This window comes from Aristolochia californica, unplaced genomic scaffold, assembly GCF_029961685.1.
Source record: "Aristolochia californica isolate CCGP_79_NKW_82.1479 unplaced genomic scaffold, dmAriCali1.0.hap1 SCAF_11, whole genome shotgun sequence".
NCBI classification, from domain to species: Eukaryota; Viridiplantae; Streptophyta; class Magnoliopsida; order Piperales; family Aristolochiaceae; genus Aristolochia; species Aristolochia californica.
This window is the reverse complement of record NW_027181782.1, coordinates 641,483-659,514: the sequence shown is the minus strand read 5'-3', so window position 1 is coordinate 659,514 and position 18,032 is coordinate 641,483. Positions and strand designations below refer to the sequence as shown.

The 18,032-nt window shown below is 36.6% G+C and overlaps 2 protein-coding genes and 1 pseudogene across 4 annotated transcripts; 2 read left to right on the top strand and 1 right to left on the bottom strand.

Moving 5' to 3' along the window:
- Positions 1-131: 131 nt before the first annotated feature.
- On the top strand, positions 132-4,021 carry LOC137944411 (uncharacterized). Its single transcript, XM_068790090.1, has 6 exons — positions 132-362; positions 863-1,022; positions 1,412-1,599; positions 1,746-1,869; positions 2,949-3,079; positions 3,492-4,021. The coding sequence occupies exons 1-6, from the start codon at positions 147-149 to the stop codon at positions 3,621-3,623; spliced, it is 951 nt and encodes a 316-aa protein (XP_068646191.1). The 5' UTR covers positions 132-146; the 3' UTR covers positions 3,624-4,021.
- A 1,744-nt stretch (positions 4,022-5,765) lies between these two features.
- On the top strand, positions 5,766-14,839 carry LOC137944169 (putative RNA polymerase II subunit B1 CTD phosphatase RPAP2 homolog). 3 transcript variants are annotated; one of them, XM_068789733.1, is made up of 9 exons: positions 5,766-6,092; positions 6,244-6,318; positions 6,473-6,607; positions 10,959-11,657; positions 12,096-12,929; positions 13,022-13,194; positions 13,320-13,583; positions 13,800-13,958; positions 14,495-14,839. In XM_068789733.1, the coding sequence occupies exons 4-9, from the start codon at positions 11,078-11,080 to the stop codon at positions 14,597-14,599; spliced, it is 2,115 nt and encodes a 704-aa protein (XP_068645834.1). In that variant the 5' UTR covers positions 5,766-6,092; positions 6,244-6,318; positions 6,473-6,607; positions 10,959-11,077; the 3' UTR covers positions 14,600-14,839. The 3 variants fall into 3 exon arrangements, with proteins under 3 accessions (XP_068645834.1, XP_068645833.1, XP_068645832.1); XM_068789732.1 differs by having other exon boundaries at positions 5,766-6,318; positions 11,027-11,657; XM_068789731.1 differs by having other exon boundaries at positions 5,766-6,318.
- An 815-nt stretch (positions 14,840-15,654) lies between these two features.
- Positions 15,655-17,798, bottom strand: LOC137944469 (GDSL esterase/lipase At5g03980-like; annotated as a pseudogene).
- Between the last annotated feature and the right edge of the window lie 234 nt (positions 17,799-18,032).

The window sequence follows — 18,032 nt, the reverse complement described above, 5'->3', positions numbered from 1 at the left end:
TAGTAAACATCAAACTCGTATACGTATTTGTAGATAGATGTATATATGCCTCTTATTCAACTTGTAGAAAAGTCGTCGGTATATAGCAGAAGTAGAGCCGCAGAGCCAGCAGCTTCCCACTCAGTGAAGGCAGACGCAGGGGACAGATGGCCCGGGTGCTCGTGGTAGGCGGGAGTGGCTACCTCGGCCAGCATTTGTTGCAGAGATTCGCAGAAATGGATGGAAGACAGATCGATATGGCCTTCACTTACCACTCCAATCCTCCTCGGCAGCTTTTGGATGCCATTTCCCCGGCGCTTTCTTTCCGGGTGGATCTGAAAACGGGGGAAGGATTCGATGAGATCACCAAGACGTTCGGCCAGGTTTATGTCATCCCATTTCACACGTTCTAATTTTTTCTCTGTCTCTTTGTGTTTCGTACTGGTGTGAGTATTATAAATTTGAGAATTTTGAGAAATGAGTACCGTTTGAGTGGTCTGGTTTAGAAGAATTTCCATTCGGTATATGGTTTCGGTTGTTTTGGTGGTATGCAAATTTCTTGGGCATTCTCATAGTAAATTCGGTGTTGGGTTTTTGGAGCTTCTGGCGATTAATTAAATTTATCTCTTTTCGGCTAAATGAAAGCTTCTAACACCGCAGTGGCATACTGGCATTCGGCCAGATGACTTTGAGTGAAGGAAGTCGATTTTTTGTTGTTCCGCGCTTCCGGGTTTTGTCAGTTTGGAAAGTAACCAGGAAGCGTCGGTGGCGGTTGCTCACTAATGTAAACCAATTTGTTTGATTCTTCTATGTTGTTCTTGTAGTTATAGTTGATCATATCTGATTTACATTCCTTTTTTTTTTTTTTTTTTACTTCTTTCAGCCTGATATAGTAATAAACTGTGCTGCACTCTCCGTTCCACGCGCCTGTGAAGTTGACCCTGACGGTGCTATGGCAATCAATGTACCTTCTTTTCTTGTGAATTGGTTGGCAAGTTTGACTGATAACAATACTGTTCTCATTCATCTCTCAACTGATCAGGGTAATGGTGGTTTCTGATATTCCTTTTTTTTTTTTTTTTCTTTCTTTTCCATTTGGTAATTTTATAAAGTAATCCGTGATAGTTCAGGTATTTAGGCCACTCGGTCTGGTGAACAAGTTTTTCTTTGTTTGAGTGGAATTCTAGTTCTACTCAAACGGCTTTATTGAAAGAGGAATGAAAATTCAGACTAGAGAGCCATTGGTATTGTATCTCAGTCAATATAAACTTACATGAACTTGAGAGAGAAGCAATAAGGAGATATGTATTTTCTTTAATGAACTCAAATACTTGCCCGATAATTTATGTGTAGTTTCTAAACGCTACTTGTTTAATTTCATTTTTTTTTAATTTTGCTGGATTGTTGATGATATGAATTTCTGAAATGTCAGTATATGAAGGGTCGAAGTCATTTTACAGAGAAGTGGATGAGACTGTTCCTGTTAATATGTATGGGAAATCGAAATTAGCAGCAGAAGAGTTTATTAGAGCAAATTACAGGAACTATGTGATATTGAGAAGTAGTATCATTTATGGGCCACAGACAATTTCTCCTGTTCCAAAGTCTCTTCCAATTCAGGTAGAACTAACTTTTTGATGCCCTTTCAACGTTTTACTTATTTGACTTCAGTAGTAGTAGTTATTTTAAATCCAGTTCTCAGTTTGATCAAGGTCTAATACAGTTAATACTAATAGAAACTCCCTCAACTGTATTTTTTGCTATAGTGGATTGATGACTTTCTATCTCAAGGAAACCAAGTTGAATTTTTTCATGATGAATATCGCTGTCCAGTTTATGTCAAGGATGTGGTCAATGTCGTATTAGCTGTGATTCAAAAGTGGACTTCAGGTATCATCTTTGTTTGTTACTACAGTTTGTATATTTTCTTTTACCAAATTCCTACCAAAAATGTTGGCTGCTTTTAGCTTTTCCGTCATAACACATACCCCTAGGAAGTTTTCTACACTTGCCTCCTTCACTCTTAAACATGGAATTCAAAATCGTAAGACAATCAAGTGGATATGCCCCATAAAATGTTCCTTTTCCAAGCCCAAAAGATAAATTGAGTGCCCAATTGATTCCCATCATTGATTTTCTGATAAACAATTTTATAGGTCATGTAGACATTCTTAGAATTTTATTCTTTATTTTTTCTCTCTGATATATTCTGAAGAGAAAATAAGAGAGATGCTTTGAGAAGGTTTTGCTATGTTCAGGGGAGACGTCTAGTACACCAGTTACAAGGGTTTAGTTATGTCAGTTTGAGAGATCGAAAAAAAAGAGAGAAAGGACAAAGTAGATACGACAAGGATGGTGGGGAAAGACTTATGTAACCTAACCTGGCAAGGAACTAGCAAATGCTAGATGAGAGTGGAAAACCATGCATCTTTAGTTGGGATAAGGCTGGGTGATAATGACAATACTCCAGAAGCCCTTAGATACTTAGTAGCCGATGTAACTGTACTCCCTGTTGTATTATGCTACTAAAAGAATCTCTCTCCATTAGAATTTACTGTTGTAATTTTGTTGGAGATGTTTCTGTCTACATGCTTATAAAATTTTTCGTTGAGCAAGCTAAGGATAGAGTTAACTGTAAAAGTTTTTGGAGGAAAAAGTGCAGACCTCAATTATGCCAAGGTTACATAAACCAATCAAAATCAGGAAAGTGTCTGGTTACAGGAACATAGATCGCTAGAAGACTCTCAGTTGCAAGAGGTTAGATTACTTGAGTCAGTAATTTCTGAATGAGGGTGAAGCTTACTAGACCATAGAGTCCTAACAACATAAAATGTGGCTGTAGAGCTGTAAAAGACTTATTAAATTGATACTTACGCAAACTTCTTTTTGTTTTTTAAAAAAAGCATATTGTCTCTTTCATTAATTCAGTTTCGGTAATTAATATGTCTCTTTCTTTGTCGTTCAATTAGGCAGTAAAGAATTCGATTGGACCTTAAATGTTGGGGGAGTTGACCGGGTTTCTCGTCTTCAAATGGCTGAGGCTGTGGCAGATTGCAGAGGATACGACCATTCCCTAATTAAGCCTGTGTCAGCCTCAACAGTATGTCATCCTTAATGCTCATATCACAGTTCATCTTTTTCTATCATTGTGGGGCCTGTAACTCGAGTGTTTTTTGTTCCAAATATATGTTCCTTGAAGTGGTTTTCTTGTCTGGAGGAATAAAAAATAAAAGTGGCTGATTCCTGATTTGAGCTCTCACCATTCCATCATGGACTTCATTTGTCTGGTTAGAGCTGTTTCTTTGCATCATGGCTACATGTGATGGTTTCTTAATGTAAATTCTTGTTTTCAAATTTCACTTGTCTGGGGATTGAGCATCATCTTATAGGTTAAACCAATCAGATGGAATTGTTTGGATATGTGACCTATTTCATATTGAATTTTTCTTTTTAAACAAACTTTGACAAGAACCACATTGTATTTTGCAATTTACACCGCGAATCTGTGGCAGGTTAATCGTGGGGTCATCTCGCCTGCTGATATATCCATGGACATCACTAGATTAACCCAGTTACTTGGAGTCATTCCCATACCTTTCAAAGATGGGGTCAAATCAACACTTGGTATCTGTGGTACTTCCTGATATTATTTTGTACATGATGAAACTGTTTTTCTTCCTTAGTGCTCCCAGTTTCTCAAATTTCTACATCAAAATGCTGTTCCCTTGTGATAAATATTCTGTGGACAAACCCTTGAAAAGATTGTATGTTTTTGCATGCCAAGATATTTTTTTTTCAGGTCCCTTGTATCAAATACCTTGGAAATTTGAGACATATGGAACGTTATCAGCATAAACTACATCAGAAAAGGAACTACTGTATATCTGATTTCTTCTGAGGAGAAAGTTCAAAACTTATTTTTGAATACTCAATTTTGAGATTGCCGTGATGGAAGAAAGGCAATAGTTGAAAGAGTACTCAGCCTTATTAATTTAATCAAATTTCATATTGAATTATCTACTTGAATCGAATAGAGCATTTTCAATTGCTCTTCCATGTTATTTGTGAAGAGAAGAGCATGCATGACAAGTAAATTCAATCAAAGGCAGGCATATTCTGATGCTCCAAATCTCACCCATTATGGTGTAGTTGGAGCTTAATTCTTTTCTTAGTTTAAAAAAGAAAGATGCTCTTTAACTCCAAATCTCACCCAGACACTCCAGGGAAAGAGCAGCATTGGAGAAGTTTTACTTTCTAATTCTAATACCAGGGATGTCTCTTAAACCCATTTTGTTAGCAGTCTTCCTAAACAAAGCTGGAGACTCATCAAATTTCTTTGCCAGTTCAACCAACATAGTTTTATCTCTTTCCTATTTCCCTGATTGAATTGTAATAACCTTGCCAAGCATGATTTGCTGCTTCCTTAACACTACTGTTGATGGTGGGGATACCAATGTGCCACTAGTCACATGAGTCTACACTCGGAGATGTCGAACTCTACTGGGACCCACCAACCCATAAATTTATAACTTATCATATAGGGGTTTATCCCTTTTTCCTGATTTTATGAGATTTATAGATGGGATTTATCTCTTTTATTTGATTTTTGAACTTTTGTTTTGTTTTTATTTAAAGGGTTTTAATGGTTGAGTAAACATCATTGAACTCAATGGACAATGTAGTTGAATTTATTCATAAAAGATAGATTTAACTTTATTAAGATAATTGCATTTAACAAAATAAGTTAAATAATTTTAAAATTTAAAATTATTTTTTTAATTAAATATAAAAATAATATACGTAAACAATCATTGTTACTTTTATAATGTCTAGAAAATTTGACTTTTACAATATCTTAAATTAACGCTCTTAAATTAATAATATAATATAATATTTAAATCAATAAATATAATTAATAATTAAATATGGTATTTTTAATAAAATAAAATAGATTTTATTTTAGTCTAAATTAATACAATAATTAAAATTTAAAATAAAATTATTAATTTGGCTAATTATAAAAATAAAATACTTAAATAAAAATATTTATTTTTATAATGTCTGGGTGCTTATCAAATTCTTTTTTACGATATCTTAACTATCACTATTAAATTAGTAATTTGATATAATATTAAAAGTAATGAATACAATAAGTAAATAAATAAGGTATTTTATTAATAAAATAAGATAGATTTTAGTGTAGTATAAATTAATAAAATAATTAAAAAATAAATTATTTATTACATGGTTCGATTTTGAGAGAGTGGGCAGCAAGAGGAGATAGAAGCAACATGGTGGCAAGGAGGCCTAGGTCGAGCAATGGCGAGAGGTGGAGAGAGAGGGAGGAGAGCAATAGCAAGGTTGAGGGTGAGGGCAAGGGCAAGAAGCCGAGAGAGAGAGAGAGAGAGAGAGTGTTGAGAGAGAGGGATGAGAGAACAGTCAAAGAGTGAAAGTGAATTCAAAGGGTGAACCTTAGGTCATTCACTTTGACTTTTCTTCCTTGGACGTGCACTAACAATTTTGGGTATCAATTTCTCTCAGTGTGCACTAACAGGGCAGGTAATTCACATGTTTAATTTCAAAGTGCATTAACCCCCTAACTGAATTTGCTTTCCATTATGATTAGGATTTTCAGGAATAGCTCGGACCCGGGTCGATTCAAAATCATTTCGAATCGAGTTCGAGCAACGGTTCGTGCTAGTTTAAATAATTCGGTTCGCGAGCCGGCTCGGTTGCTAAATAAATACCTTTCCTCTTGCCTTTCGCTTATCGCCTTTCGGGACTCGGCAGCAATTGGAGTCGGGAGGGGAGAGATCGTTCACAGGGAGAATCGCATCTCTTGCAACTTCAAATCTTCCTCTGCCTGTTTGGCGAAATCCAAATACCCGACGGGAAACATTCGAACTCTAGAGATCCCTGCTAAAGCGGCTGAGCCAATTCTCGAATCGCCCGAATACGTCCTCTCTCCGGCCCAGGAGTTTTCGATTCTCTGCCTTCCCTAGGGTTTCAATTTCTCTCTCCATCGATCTCCTCCCAATTTCGTCTTCGCACGATCTTGGTAAGGCTTACCGGCATTTTGTTTGAGTGGAGGAGCAGGCGAGACCTCCAATCTGGTACCTTTCTCCGACTGAATTTCTCAAATTCTATCGCCAATCCAATTCAATTCTGAGTTACCTGTTCGGATCGGAAGTGGACTTTCGTCGTTAAATCTTGTATCTTCTCGATTGTCTCTACGGTGTTCTCACTTCTCTTGGTCTGTGGCAGAAAGAGGCCAAGATCTTGTTTTTAGGGCTTGATAATGCTGGAAAGACGACGTTGCTTCACATGCTTAAAGACGAGGTTTGTTTCTTTTATTTCTTTTTTGATCAATTTCTCTTCTTTTCTTGGTTTTTCCCTTTTTTTCTAGAATTTGATTTTTATTCTTATGCTTTCCTTAATCTCTATATTGCATCTGATTTTTTCTTTTCTTTTTCTTTTTGCTGGTTTTCTGTAGAGATTAGTTCAGCATCAACGTACGCAGTATCCTACATCCGAGGAATTGAGCATTGGAAAAATCAAGTTTTAAGGCCTTTGATTTGGGAGGACACACTAGATCGCTCGCAGGGTCTGGAAAGATTATTATGCGAGGGTTGGTTTTCTTTTTATAATTCTAAATTCTTTCGTGTTGGATATGTTTATTCTGTACTAGTACATATATTGTCCTAAATAGGTTCAATGTGAAAGAAAGCATCAGGTTGTGAGCTTGTAATGGCTAGGATTTTCCTGAGATCTATATTTGATTTTACGTCTCCAAGTCATTGGAGTGTTTGAGATTAATGTTGCTGATAGTGGCTGTTAGGTTGAAAGTTTACAAGTCTTCTTGTTTACTTTTATTTTTTGAAATGTGATATAGGAACAATTCGCCATTGTTGGGGTTACTGTTATGGGTTTTAAACTTATTTATTTATTATTTTTGACCATGAATAGCTCTCGTTATTATATTTTTAAAAGCATGATTGTTCAATCTCAGCCAAACTTAGTGAACCGTAATCTTTCTATTTTTCAATTATTACCAGCATGATTTCAGGAGCTCAAAAACCCATTATTGCATGTTTATTGTCGGAGCTCAAAAAAAAAAAAAGGTTTAGATGCTAATTTGTGGTTTTCTTCTTTTTTATGGTTTTTATCCACCTTTAGTAAAAATAAATTTGACTTTTTTTTTCCTAGGATTGCTAGCTACCACATTCTGTGTTCTTTCAAACTTGGCATATTTGCTGTTATCTTTTCCATTTCTTTCTTGCTCTCTCTGCTTACCTTTTCTTGTCCTCGGCTTTGCAGTTGAACATTTTGTAGGAGATATCGTTGTTCTTGCATAACTGTGAAAAAGATAGCACAAGTATCTTCTCATCATATTTAGGTTATCATAGGACCAAATTTTGGACTTAATCCATGATAAGATTTTGTGTACAGTTTATTTGATGTGTATTTTATGCAAAATTTTAAATATAGGTTGGGCTCGAGCTCAATTACAATTTTAGGCTGAGGCTGTGATATTAACTTGTTACATTTAAGGTACAAGAAATATTTTCTATCAATCAATTGTACACAAACTTAAGTTCTCCTATTTCAATTGTTGGTCTATTGCTTCTTTATTTGGCAAATGGGACAAGGATCTGATGATGATTAATGATGGTGAAGTGTCAAAAAAATAATATCTGACAAGATCATCCTCTATAGTTAGCTGAAACCTATTGTACTATTTAGTTGTTTATTTGATATAGAAATTTTTTGAATGTTGGTCAAGCATTTTAGCAGGTTAAGTTAATTAGTGTAAACAACCATGTAATATCTGCTTGGTCATTCACGAACTAAAACTAATTGATGACCTATTCATGTAACTTTTGAAAGAAAGCGTCCTGCTCAAGTCACAGAATTCCTTAGAACCGTGCCTTGTAAATATAGAGTTTGCATTAGCTGTGAAATTTTTGTATGATGTTAACTGAGGTGATCTTAGTATGCTTAGTTATAGGACCATGTATCTTGCAAAAATGCGAGCTAATAAGGTTCCCTAAAGGTATTCTGCATATAAGCTTTCTTAGTTAGTCCGTCCTGCACTTGTGATACTTGACTGTTAGATAAAACCAGAATATCGGAGCTTGTTGAGAGGTTCCGTTTCTCTTATGTTCAAGGATATATTACAGTTTTCTTACTTCTGAGAATTTTTTATTACTCTTGTTTGTATTATTGTCTTGTTGACTTCAGCCCTTGATAAAATAAGTAAATCATTGTCTGCAAAAAGTTTGGAGTTGAAGAGGAAAGTAACCATCTGGTTGCAGTTCTTGAGTAGCATTCTCATGTCATTTTCATATTATTGGAAAAAACTTGTAAAATGATAAGGAAACTCCCAATTACTCTTATCTATGACATTCTGCAAAGTGATTATAGGATTAACTATCAGGAAATATAAGAGGAAGTATGAACTTCATATTTGATGAATGTCTAGAGCTTTATGTAGTAGTTTAACTCACTAATTATCCAGTTGGTTATTATTCTTACAGCACAGGATATGCTTCGGTTATATGGTCGTTAGTGATGGATAATTGAAAAATATGTGATTTGGGGAGAAAATAGAAGATAAAAAGAGTTCTGGAAGAGGGTCAGCTTTGCTGCCTTAAAATCCGAGCCAAAAAGGCTCTTCCAGCTTCTTTATAATCAAGGTTTAAGTGAAAATTTTCAAAAGGAAAAAAATGCCCCTCAATACTCAAAATTACATATCTCCTAAAATACATGTCTAAACTGAATGAAAATTTAATTAGAAATAAAATAAGACATTCTCTATCTAATAACCATACTATAAGAGAAAAATGTAAAGTAGAAAATATAGGAAATGATCAAAATACCCTTACACTTGTATTTTAACACTCCCCCTCAAGCTGGAGAGTAGATTATAAGTAATCCCATTTTATCACTAAAGGATACATGTTCACGTCTCCCCGAAGGCTCGGTAAATATATCTCCCAACTAATCTGACGACTTTACATAAGCAGTTACCACCTTCCCCCACATAACTGCATCTCTAGTGAAGTGGCAATCAACCTCTATATGTTTCGTTCTCTCATGGAATAAAAAGTTGTTGGCAATAAAAATGGCTGCTTGGTTATCACAATTCATAACCATAGGGTCAGGTAACATAAAACCAAACTCAAGAAGCACAGACTTAATCCACATAAGCTCACTAATAGTATGAGCAATTGCTCGATACTCGGCATATGCACTGGACCTAGCCATAATTATTTGTTTCTTACTTTTCTAGCTTACCAGGTTGCCTCCAACAAAACAACTATAGCCTGATGTAGAACGTCTATCCATCTTATACCTAGCATAATCAGCATCAGACTACCCAAGTACATCAACTTTCCTATTCTGAGTATATAGAAGAGCTTTTCCAGGTGGACCCTTCACGTACTTTAAAATCTTCTGAGCAGCTTCTAAATGGACTTTCTGAGGATTTTCCATGAATTGGCACAACTCCCGCAACAAATGAGATATTCGGCCTGGTAACTGTAGCATAGATCAGTTTACCTATTAACTGTCGGTATTGACTTTTATGCTTGAGTGTAGGACCCTGGGTGTCATATGGATTATGATTAACTTCCATGGGCGTGTCTATGGGTTTAGCACCTAATAAACCATACTCCTGTAACATATCCAATATATATTTTCTCTGAGAAAGAACAATACCTCGCTTGTTATGAGCGATTTCAATGGCAAGGAAGTACTTGAGAGAGCCCAAATCCTTTGTCTGAAAATGTGTGGCCAGATATTGTTTAACTTCTGTAGTACCATCAAAATCATCACCAGATAACACAATGTCATCTACATAGACAACCAAAACCGTTATACCAGTCTTCCTTTTAAATAGGAACATAGAATGATCACAATGACTCCTATAGAACTCAAATTGTAGTACCACACCACTAAAATTTTCAAACCAGGCCCGTAGACTTTGTTTAAGTCTATAAATAGCCTTTTGCAGCTTACACACCTTTCCTATCTCCCCTTGAGCAACATACCCAGGAGGAGCTACATTTGGGAAGCAAAAGTAGGCTGTGACATACTCAATTCAGGATTGGAGGTCATTGAGTAGACCACTTTGAATTATTCATGTCATAAAAATAAACCTGCATAATTGTTAATTTAAAGTTAAAAAATTGTTTATCATGGAAGTGACCTTTGCAAAAAACACTATGTCACATATTTTTAGTTATCAAGAAGATGCTGTGAATGAATGGTTTAGTTGTTAGGGATTAGAATGCTCACAAAAAGCATGCGTTTTTTGTAATACTATATTCTGGTTTGTGGTGTGAATGCTATTTATATTTAAAGAAACTCTGCGATTTATATGAAAAGAAGGGTAAAGAGAGCCTGGCACAACAAGGGTAACTCCCTGGTGTATATACTTTATAACCAACTTTTATATTATCAAAATTTTGGGATTTTTTTTTAAATATTATCAAAATTAGGATTCTGGTGTATGCAGTCTCCTTTTTATTATCAAATTGTATGGGACATACTTTTAAAAAAAAGATATTCCTGGAAAAGTAAATCACCGTTCACTTTCTCTTTTCGAGTACTTTCCAAGTGCAGTGTTTTACTTCCATTAGGATTTCAGGCAAATTTTATAAAACAATGATGTTGTACATACGAGCATAGAGCTCTTTCCTTCTAAAGAAAAAGACTCGCATTTTCTTGTTTCTTTCTCTTCTCACACTTTTTTATCAGAAATGAAAGAGAAGATATATTGTTCTCATGTGAGAGAACAATCAAAGATACCGTATTTCTTCACTTTTTCTTCACAATTTTCTTTTCTGTTGTTTTGGTTTCTTTCTCAATCCTCCACTTTTTTTTTGCCTCTTTTGGTTGCCTTTAGACCTTTAGCTGTAGAAGATGAATAGAATTATAATCCTTTATACTAATAACTGTTTGGGATTGATTTGCAGGGCAAAATAGACTTTGTGATAGTCTTCTTAAACAGACAACTGTTTAATTCATTTGGGTTTCTCTGCAGAAATCCAGCTCTTCTTCTTTTGAAGTTCTGTACTTATAATTCTGCATTTTAATGGAGAAAGATCCTGTGAGAAGTGTGAAGGAAGCTGTGTACAAGATCCAGCTTTCACTCCTTGATGGAATTCACCATGAAAAGCAACTTTTTACTGCTGGGAAGTTGCTCTCTCGTGCTGATTATGAAGATGTTGTCACTGAACGAGCAATCGGTAATATATGTGGGTACCCACTATGTCAAAATCTTCTGCCATCGGATCAATTACACAAGGGTCGATACCGCATTGCTTTGAAAGAACACAAGGTGTATGATCTCCATGAGACAAGAAAGTTCTGTTCTACTGAATGTGTTATCAATAGTCGTGCTTTTTCAGCAAATTTGAAGAGCGAGCAGCATTCAGTCTATGATTTTACAAATGTTGAGGAGGTTCTGAGGTTGTTTGGAAATTTTAGATTGAGCAACAAGGAGAACATTGTTGGAAAGAAAGAAGAATCAGGGCTTCCAGAGATTACAATTGTGGAAAATAAAGGTGCGAAAGATGGTGAGATCTCACTGGAAGAGTGGATTGGTCCAGCTAATGCAATCGAAGGATATGTTCCTCTGCGGGAGCGATGCATATCACCAAGTAGGGAGAAAGGTATGTTTTAATATTGCGTTTTTTGGCTTTTGTTTTATGAGGAAAAACTTGGACACATAACAATCATGCTATATATCTACTAGGTTTAATTTGATTGATAACTACTTTTCTGTGCTCTACTTCTTTTTTTTAATTTTTTGAGAACAATGATTGTTTTCGTTATTTGGACGTAGAATAGCGTATGCTTCTGCTTTATGGAAAGGTTTTTACTCAAGATGAGATATGACCCTGTTGCTATCTCAATGATCCTTCAGTGTATTGAAAATGGCTTTAAATCTTTAAGGTCCATTTTGAAGATTTTAACTGTTGAACTTTAAGTACTATTTTGAAGATTTTGAAAAAAATTATTTTCTTATATATATATATATATTTTTTTTTTTTTGTGGCAATCATTTCGGTGTTTTCTGTGCTTAATTGAGCTTCTTCTACAAAATTCAGGGACTAAACTAGAGACGGGACTCAAGATGGAAAATGAGACTTTTGGAGATTATTTAAATTTTACCAGTGAGATAATAATGGATAATCAGCAGACTATACCAAAGAAGCCTTTGATTCACAAGAAAAATATTGAGACTGGTGGTAGTGCAGTCACTGTTGGTCATCAGAATAGTATTTCAAGAAAGTCTTCTTCTTCCAAGAAAAAAAATTCTGAATCAAAAGTGAAGAAACCAGCAAAGGATGTCTATGTAAGAGAAAAGGCTGAATTGACCACAGCCAGCCTGGATGTATCTTCAGCTGTTGAAGCAAAGACCTTGGATGGGTCTATTGAAAAGGTGGTTGAGGAAAATGAGAGACAGCACGACTCTTCCACAGATGCAGTGGCTGAAGAAAGAACAAATATGTGGCAAGTAGAATACTCTATGAAATTGTCAGGAACTAAGACGTCCATAGAAGCGACAGAAACATTGGCTCATTCAGACAACGATCAGTTAGTCTTGACCTCCAACTATTTAGGATCAAATAAATTAAAGGATCCCTCTGCAAGTGAAGCGAATGGGAATCATTTGAAATCATCCTTAAAATCTTCAAGAGGGACACTAAACCGTAATGTTACATGGGCTGATGAGAAGAAACCTGGGGATACTAGTGATGGTAAGCTTTGCAAATTTCAGGAAATAGAGAGCCACTGTGAAAGAAAAAAGAGCTTGGAAGCTTCTGTTGGAGAGGATGAGAGTATATCCTTCCGTCTTGCTTCAGCTGAAGCATGTGCACAAGCACTGACTCAAGCTGCAGAAGCTGTGGCATCTGGTGAATTTGACTCTGGGGATGCAGGTATCTCTCTCTCTCTCTTTCTCTATCTGCCTTCCTCTAAATAAATACATAAATACATGGAGTTCTAATTTATTTGTATTTTTGAAACGCAGTCTCTGGAGCTGGCATTTGTATCTCCCCGCTTGATTCTGAAGGCCATGAAGATGTGTCAGAACCTTTTCAGGGTGGTGCCAAGTGGCCTACAAAGCCTGTGCTTTTAGATACTGATGCATTTGGTTGTGATGATTCATGGCATGACTCTCCACCTGAGGGCTTTAGATTGACAGTATGCACCATTTACTCTTTTAAAAATGATGTTTACCATGTCTTCTCTTTTATTTCCTCTTTTTTTATAAAATTGTTTTTTCAATATTCTTCTTTGATGACAAAATTTATCGTATTTTTTCTCAGTTATCACCATTTTCTACTATGTGGATGACACTTTTTGGATGGATATCGTCTTCTTCTTTGACTTATATATATGGACGAGATGGCAGTGCAGAGGATGCATTCTCCTGTGTTAATGGCAGGGAGTACCCTCATAGGACTGTCCTGAGTGATGGCCGATCTTTAGAAATTAAGCAGACTCTTGCTGTTTGCATTGCTCAAGCTTTACCAGAGCTTACTACAGTTTTAAGGATTTCAACACCGATTTCGACTTTAGAAAAAGCTATGGTAATTACTTTTTGATATTATGGTTCTTAGGTATACACGTATAGTACACTGGCATGGCTGCAGTAATTCAATTTTGTGAAGGAGCTTATGATGAATCCACATCTCATTAGTACCCGTATAGAACAAAATTTCATTTTGGCCAGTACATTAATGCATTTGCATTAGTCATTTGTTGTTACATGATCATCATTGAGATTTTTCTTTTCTTTTAATCAGGTAGCTTTGCTGGACACAATGTCCTTTCTTGATGCCCTTCCACCTTTCAAACGGAAGCAGTGGCATGTCATTGTTCTTTTATTCCTTGAAGCTCTCTCTGTCAATAGAATTCCTTCTCTTACACAACAAATGGCAAACATGAGGGTGGTTAAGCACAAGGTGAGATGCAGTGATTTTGATTCCATTTAGTCTAGGATATTCATTATCTTTGATTTCTATTCTCTCTTGAACTTTTTGTTTTTGCTGCTACTGTTATTGTGGCATAAATTTATAAAAATAAAAACCATAAATGCTGAAGGAAATTTGTTAAGAAGAGAGAGAGAGTCATAGCGTATAAAGTTGATTCAACAGGGAGCATGTTGTAAAAACTAGGCCCCTCCATCCCATCTCCTATTATACCATATTTATTTTTGGTAGAACTCTTATAATATAGCATGTGGCGTTCTGAACTTTCATATATTGTTTCAGTATAACAAACTTATAGACCTCTGGTTTCATGAATTAAGAACTTTACTGGTGGAATTTTGTTGGACTGTTCACCTTCTTTTGCGGCTGATTATTTATTCTATTCGTGCATTTTGCTTATGTTACTGTGCGATGGAGATCATGTTCTACCAGGTGTGAATTGTTTTTTCTTTTTCTTGAGGTTGTTGTGTACTCTAATACTGTCTATCTGTTTGACTTTTACAATTTAGGTTCTGAATGGTGCTCAAGTAAGCTCCGAGGAATACGAAATTATGAAAGATCTTCTTATCCCTCTTGGTCGGGCACCTGAATTCTCTGTTCAAAGTGGTGGTTAAGTGTAAACTGCAGATCTGCATCTGAGTCGTGCTCCGGGAAATGTTTTATTGTCCAAACAAGCTTTACTGCTCTAGGGAAATCCCGTGTACAAAAACAGGCAGCTTGGAGCTGCTTTGCAAATTTTGTAGTCAGACACTGCTAAATTGGTTCTTTTTGGGAGTAAGTTACGGAAGCAACCTGTGTTAGCTATCCATTAATGTAATTTAACGAGGGAAGCCTGTGTTTGCTTCTTGTACTCATCCGTTGGGTTATTTACGCAATCTACGCAGAAGAGGGGTGCAACTACAGAAGAATAAGAAAATTGAATTAGTTTGATGTGAATTCTTCCAGTTTTAACTCATTTCCTCGGAGGAAAGCCAGTGATGTTCCAGCCATCTCGTTGCTGGTGTTGTACAGCGCCAGGAGCTCGTTCATCGCAGCAGGATCCCATTTACTGAAGTCGATCTCTCAAAGCCATTTGCAATTCGTTTACTAGCACTGATTTGATTTAGAAGCCATTTAAGTAAATATACTAGATGCTATTTCCCACCAAAGAGCAGCGGTTTGAATCACCCATGGCGTTCAACAACCGCCGGCGTACGAGTCGCACCAAATCTGGTAACAAGAGGAAAGATTAGACTATGATCGCACACACAATTCATATAATATATACACTAGTAAAGGGATTGGTGTCCTCCGATCACAAGAAAAAGATTAATAGACTTCAATTAAATGGAGAAATGGTCCCTTCATCCTCTCAGCTTCATTATTATATGCTTTGTTTTACCACTTAAAATGTCTTTTGATCGGTTAGAATCAGCTAATGGGTCCTTTTTATTTTTAAGATATGATTCACTTTTAATATTTAAATTCTAAAATTTCTGCTGAGAATGAGAAAAAATTGACGGTAATTAGTATTGAGAAGACTAGAGCTAGAGTTACAAGATCATGAAGATCAAAGCTTTAAAAAATTTATTCAAATGATACTCCATGTTACAATTGAGATAACTGGTGGTGTCTGTATAGATACAAATTGATGAATTGAAGAGAAAATCACTGGAAAAACTCCTACGGTCTATCCTTTCAAATTTCCCGCGAAGAGGGAGGCAACCATGTCTCCGTAAGCATTCTCGGTCATGTGGATTCCGTCCCAGGAGAGGCGCTTAGAAGGATCACAGCAAGCTGAGGTTCCAGTTTCTCCACACATTCTATTGGTGTCGAAATTGTAATCGCCTCCCGCTCCACAACAAGCTTGGAATCGAGACTGCTCGTCGAAACCCATATCCTGAGCGTTATCGAGAATCTACAGAGCTGCATTGAAGTAATCTGCGTACTGTACGTTGACGGAAGGGAATTGTTTCCTCAAGCTCTGAAGCATCTGTTGCAGCTGGTTGTTGTGGAGCTCTGCGAAGTCGTTGTAGTTTTTTAGGCACCTTCTACTATCGTAATCGGAGGGGTTGTCGCTTCGGAACGCTGTGAGATAACTGGGAACGCATCCGATGGGGAAGTTGCCGGGCAAAATCAGGTGACGAGCCCCATGCTGGATCACCTTTGTAGCCGCATCTTTTATGGTTTGGACGATAAGTGGCACGAGGGGAGTTCCTCCATAATTCCATTATCATGAAAACCATACATATATCATAGAATTGAAATAAGAAGAATAAAGATAGCGTACTTTTCATCTTGAAGAATATAAACAGAACTTGAAGTGCACAAGATAATCTTTTATACCTCGTTTACAAGTGATAAACTTGCTCTCGTTCAGCCAGACTGGGTGTGCAAATAGCCTTAGCCTCACTTGTAAGACCATGGAGGTTTATATAGATTTTCAAAGGGTGTACTAATGACTTTTCATAAGGACACATCCTCTTAGAAGAGATACATCCTCTCAGGAGGGATACATCCCCTCAAGAGAGACATATCTCCTTAGTCCCAAGGGATGTGTCCACTAAGTCAATGTACCCATTTAATCTACCTCTACAGGGGGATGTGCTGGCCATTATTCCCTGTACTGAACATCCAATGACAACATCTAGAAGTGGGCCCCACGCCTCTAATATCATGGTAATTTTATTTTATAAATTATCTATTTGAAACCATAATTCTAACAAACTCCCACTTGGTTTCAAATCCATTTCAAATTCCGATTTTCGAAAAAAACATGAAAAATCAATTTTGACACATAAAACCATACCATGACCATAGGCATTACCTTAAACACTCTAATATACATGTGTAGTTAACCCGGGCCTACACAATATATATCTTAGATATCCAAGGCTGGGGAATAAACCAAATCCATACTTGTCAAATTTGCCAATTCAGCGGTCTCCATTCATAGCATACTCGGACCTGAACTCAGGGTAAAGCTCTGTACCAGTTCGAGTATTAGCCACTAAGGTAACTGTGCCTAATCAGTACCATAGGCCTGAATAATTTAGACATCCAACTCAACCTTCCTATTGAGACCCTTCCGTATATACATACAAGTATATACCTAATAAAAAAGTTGGACATCAAGGCATCTCACCGTCCATAGCATACTCAGTACCTGAGGAGCTCAGGGTAAAGTTCTATACCAGCATGAGTATTAGCCGTAAAGGAAACTGTGCCTATGCAGTTCCATTGGCCTGGACAATTTAGAGACTCAACCGTCATTCCCTATTGAGACCCTCATATATATACGTACAAGTGCATACCTAATAGGGAAGCTGAATCTCATGACATACACTGAGTACTCATATTATCACACAAAAGCATATGCATGTTGTCAAAATCATTCTATGGAATATAAATTACAATGTCATGACATACATAGTATTACAAATCATTGAGACCACAATGCATACAAAACAATGTTCTCCCACTTGGTCTCATCAATTATAAACAAATCAAACCCATGTTCCCCACATGGAAAGTGAAACTGGTCACGAGAAGACACTTGGTTAGTGGATCAGCTAAGTTATCCGGAGAAGATATCTTATAAAGAACAACTTCCTCCTTCCTCAGCATGTCTCGTATATAGTGGTATTTGCCTTCGATATGTTTAGCCTTGGAGTGACACTTCGGATCTTTCGTGATAGCAATAGCAGATTCATTATCACAAAAGAGAGGAATAGGTCGCTCCACATGGTCTACCACTGGAAGACTTCGCAAGAATTTGCGAAGATAGACAACTTCCCTTGTAGCTAAGTTCATAGCCACATATTCTGCCTCCATGGTTGATTGCGCGACACAATCTTGCTTCTTGCTTTTCCAAGAAATGACACCTCCTCCAAACATAAAAATAAAACCAGAAGTAGACTTTCGGGTATCAACACATCCTTGATAATCTGAGTCGGAATAACCAACCAATTCCAACTTGTCCGCTTGATAAGTCAAAGCATATGACTTTGTTCTTTTTATATAGCGCATTACCCATTTTACCCCTTCCCAGTGAGTGAAACCTGGATT

What these genes read in the sequence shown, in the direction of transcription:
- LOC137944411 (XM_068790090.1), top strand. Translation starts at nt 147, where the DNA reads ATGGCCCGGGTGCTCGTGGTAGGCGGGAGTGGCTACCTCGGCCAGCAT. An exon ending in TCATCTCTCAACTGATCAGG is followed by an intron (nt 1,023 to 1,411) that starts GTAATGGTGGTT and finishes CTGAAATGTCAG; the next exon opens with TATATGAAGGGTCGAAGTCA. An exon ending in CAAAGTCTCTTCCAATTCAG is followed by an intron (nt 1,600 to 1,745) that starts GTAGAACTAACT and finishes TTTTTGCTATAG; the next exon opens with TGGATTGATGACTTTCTATC.
- LOC137944169 (XM_068789733.1), top strand. Translation starts at nt 11,078, where the DNA reads ATGGAGAAAGATCCTGTGAGAAGTGTGAAGGAAGCTGTGTACAAGATC. An exon ending in ATTTGACTCTGGGGATGCAG is followed by an intron (nt 12,930 to 13,021) that starts GTATCTCTCTCT and finishes TTTGAAACGCAG; the next exon opens with TCTCTGGAGCTGGCATTTGT. An exon ending in CTGAGGGCTTTAGATTGACA is followed by an intron (nt 13,195 to 13,319) that starts GTATGCACCATT and finishes ATTTTTTCTCAG; the next exon opens with TTATCACCATTTTCTACTAT.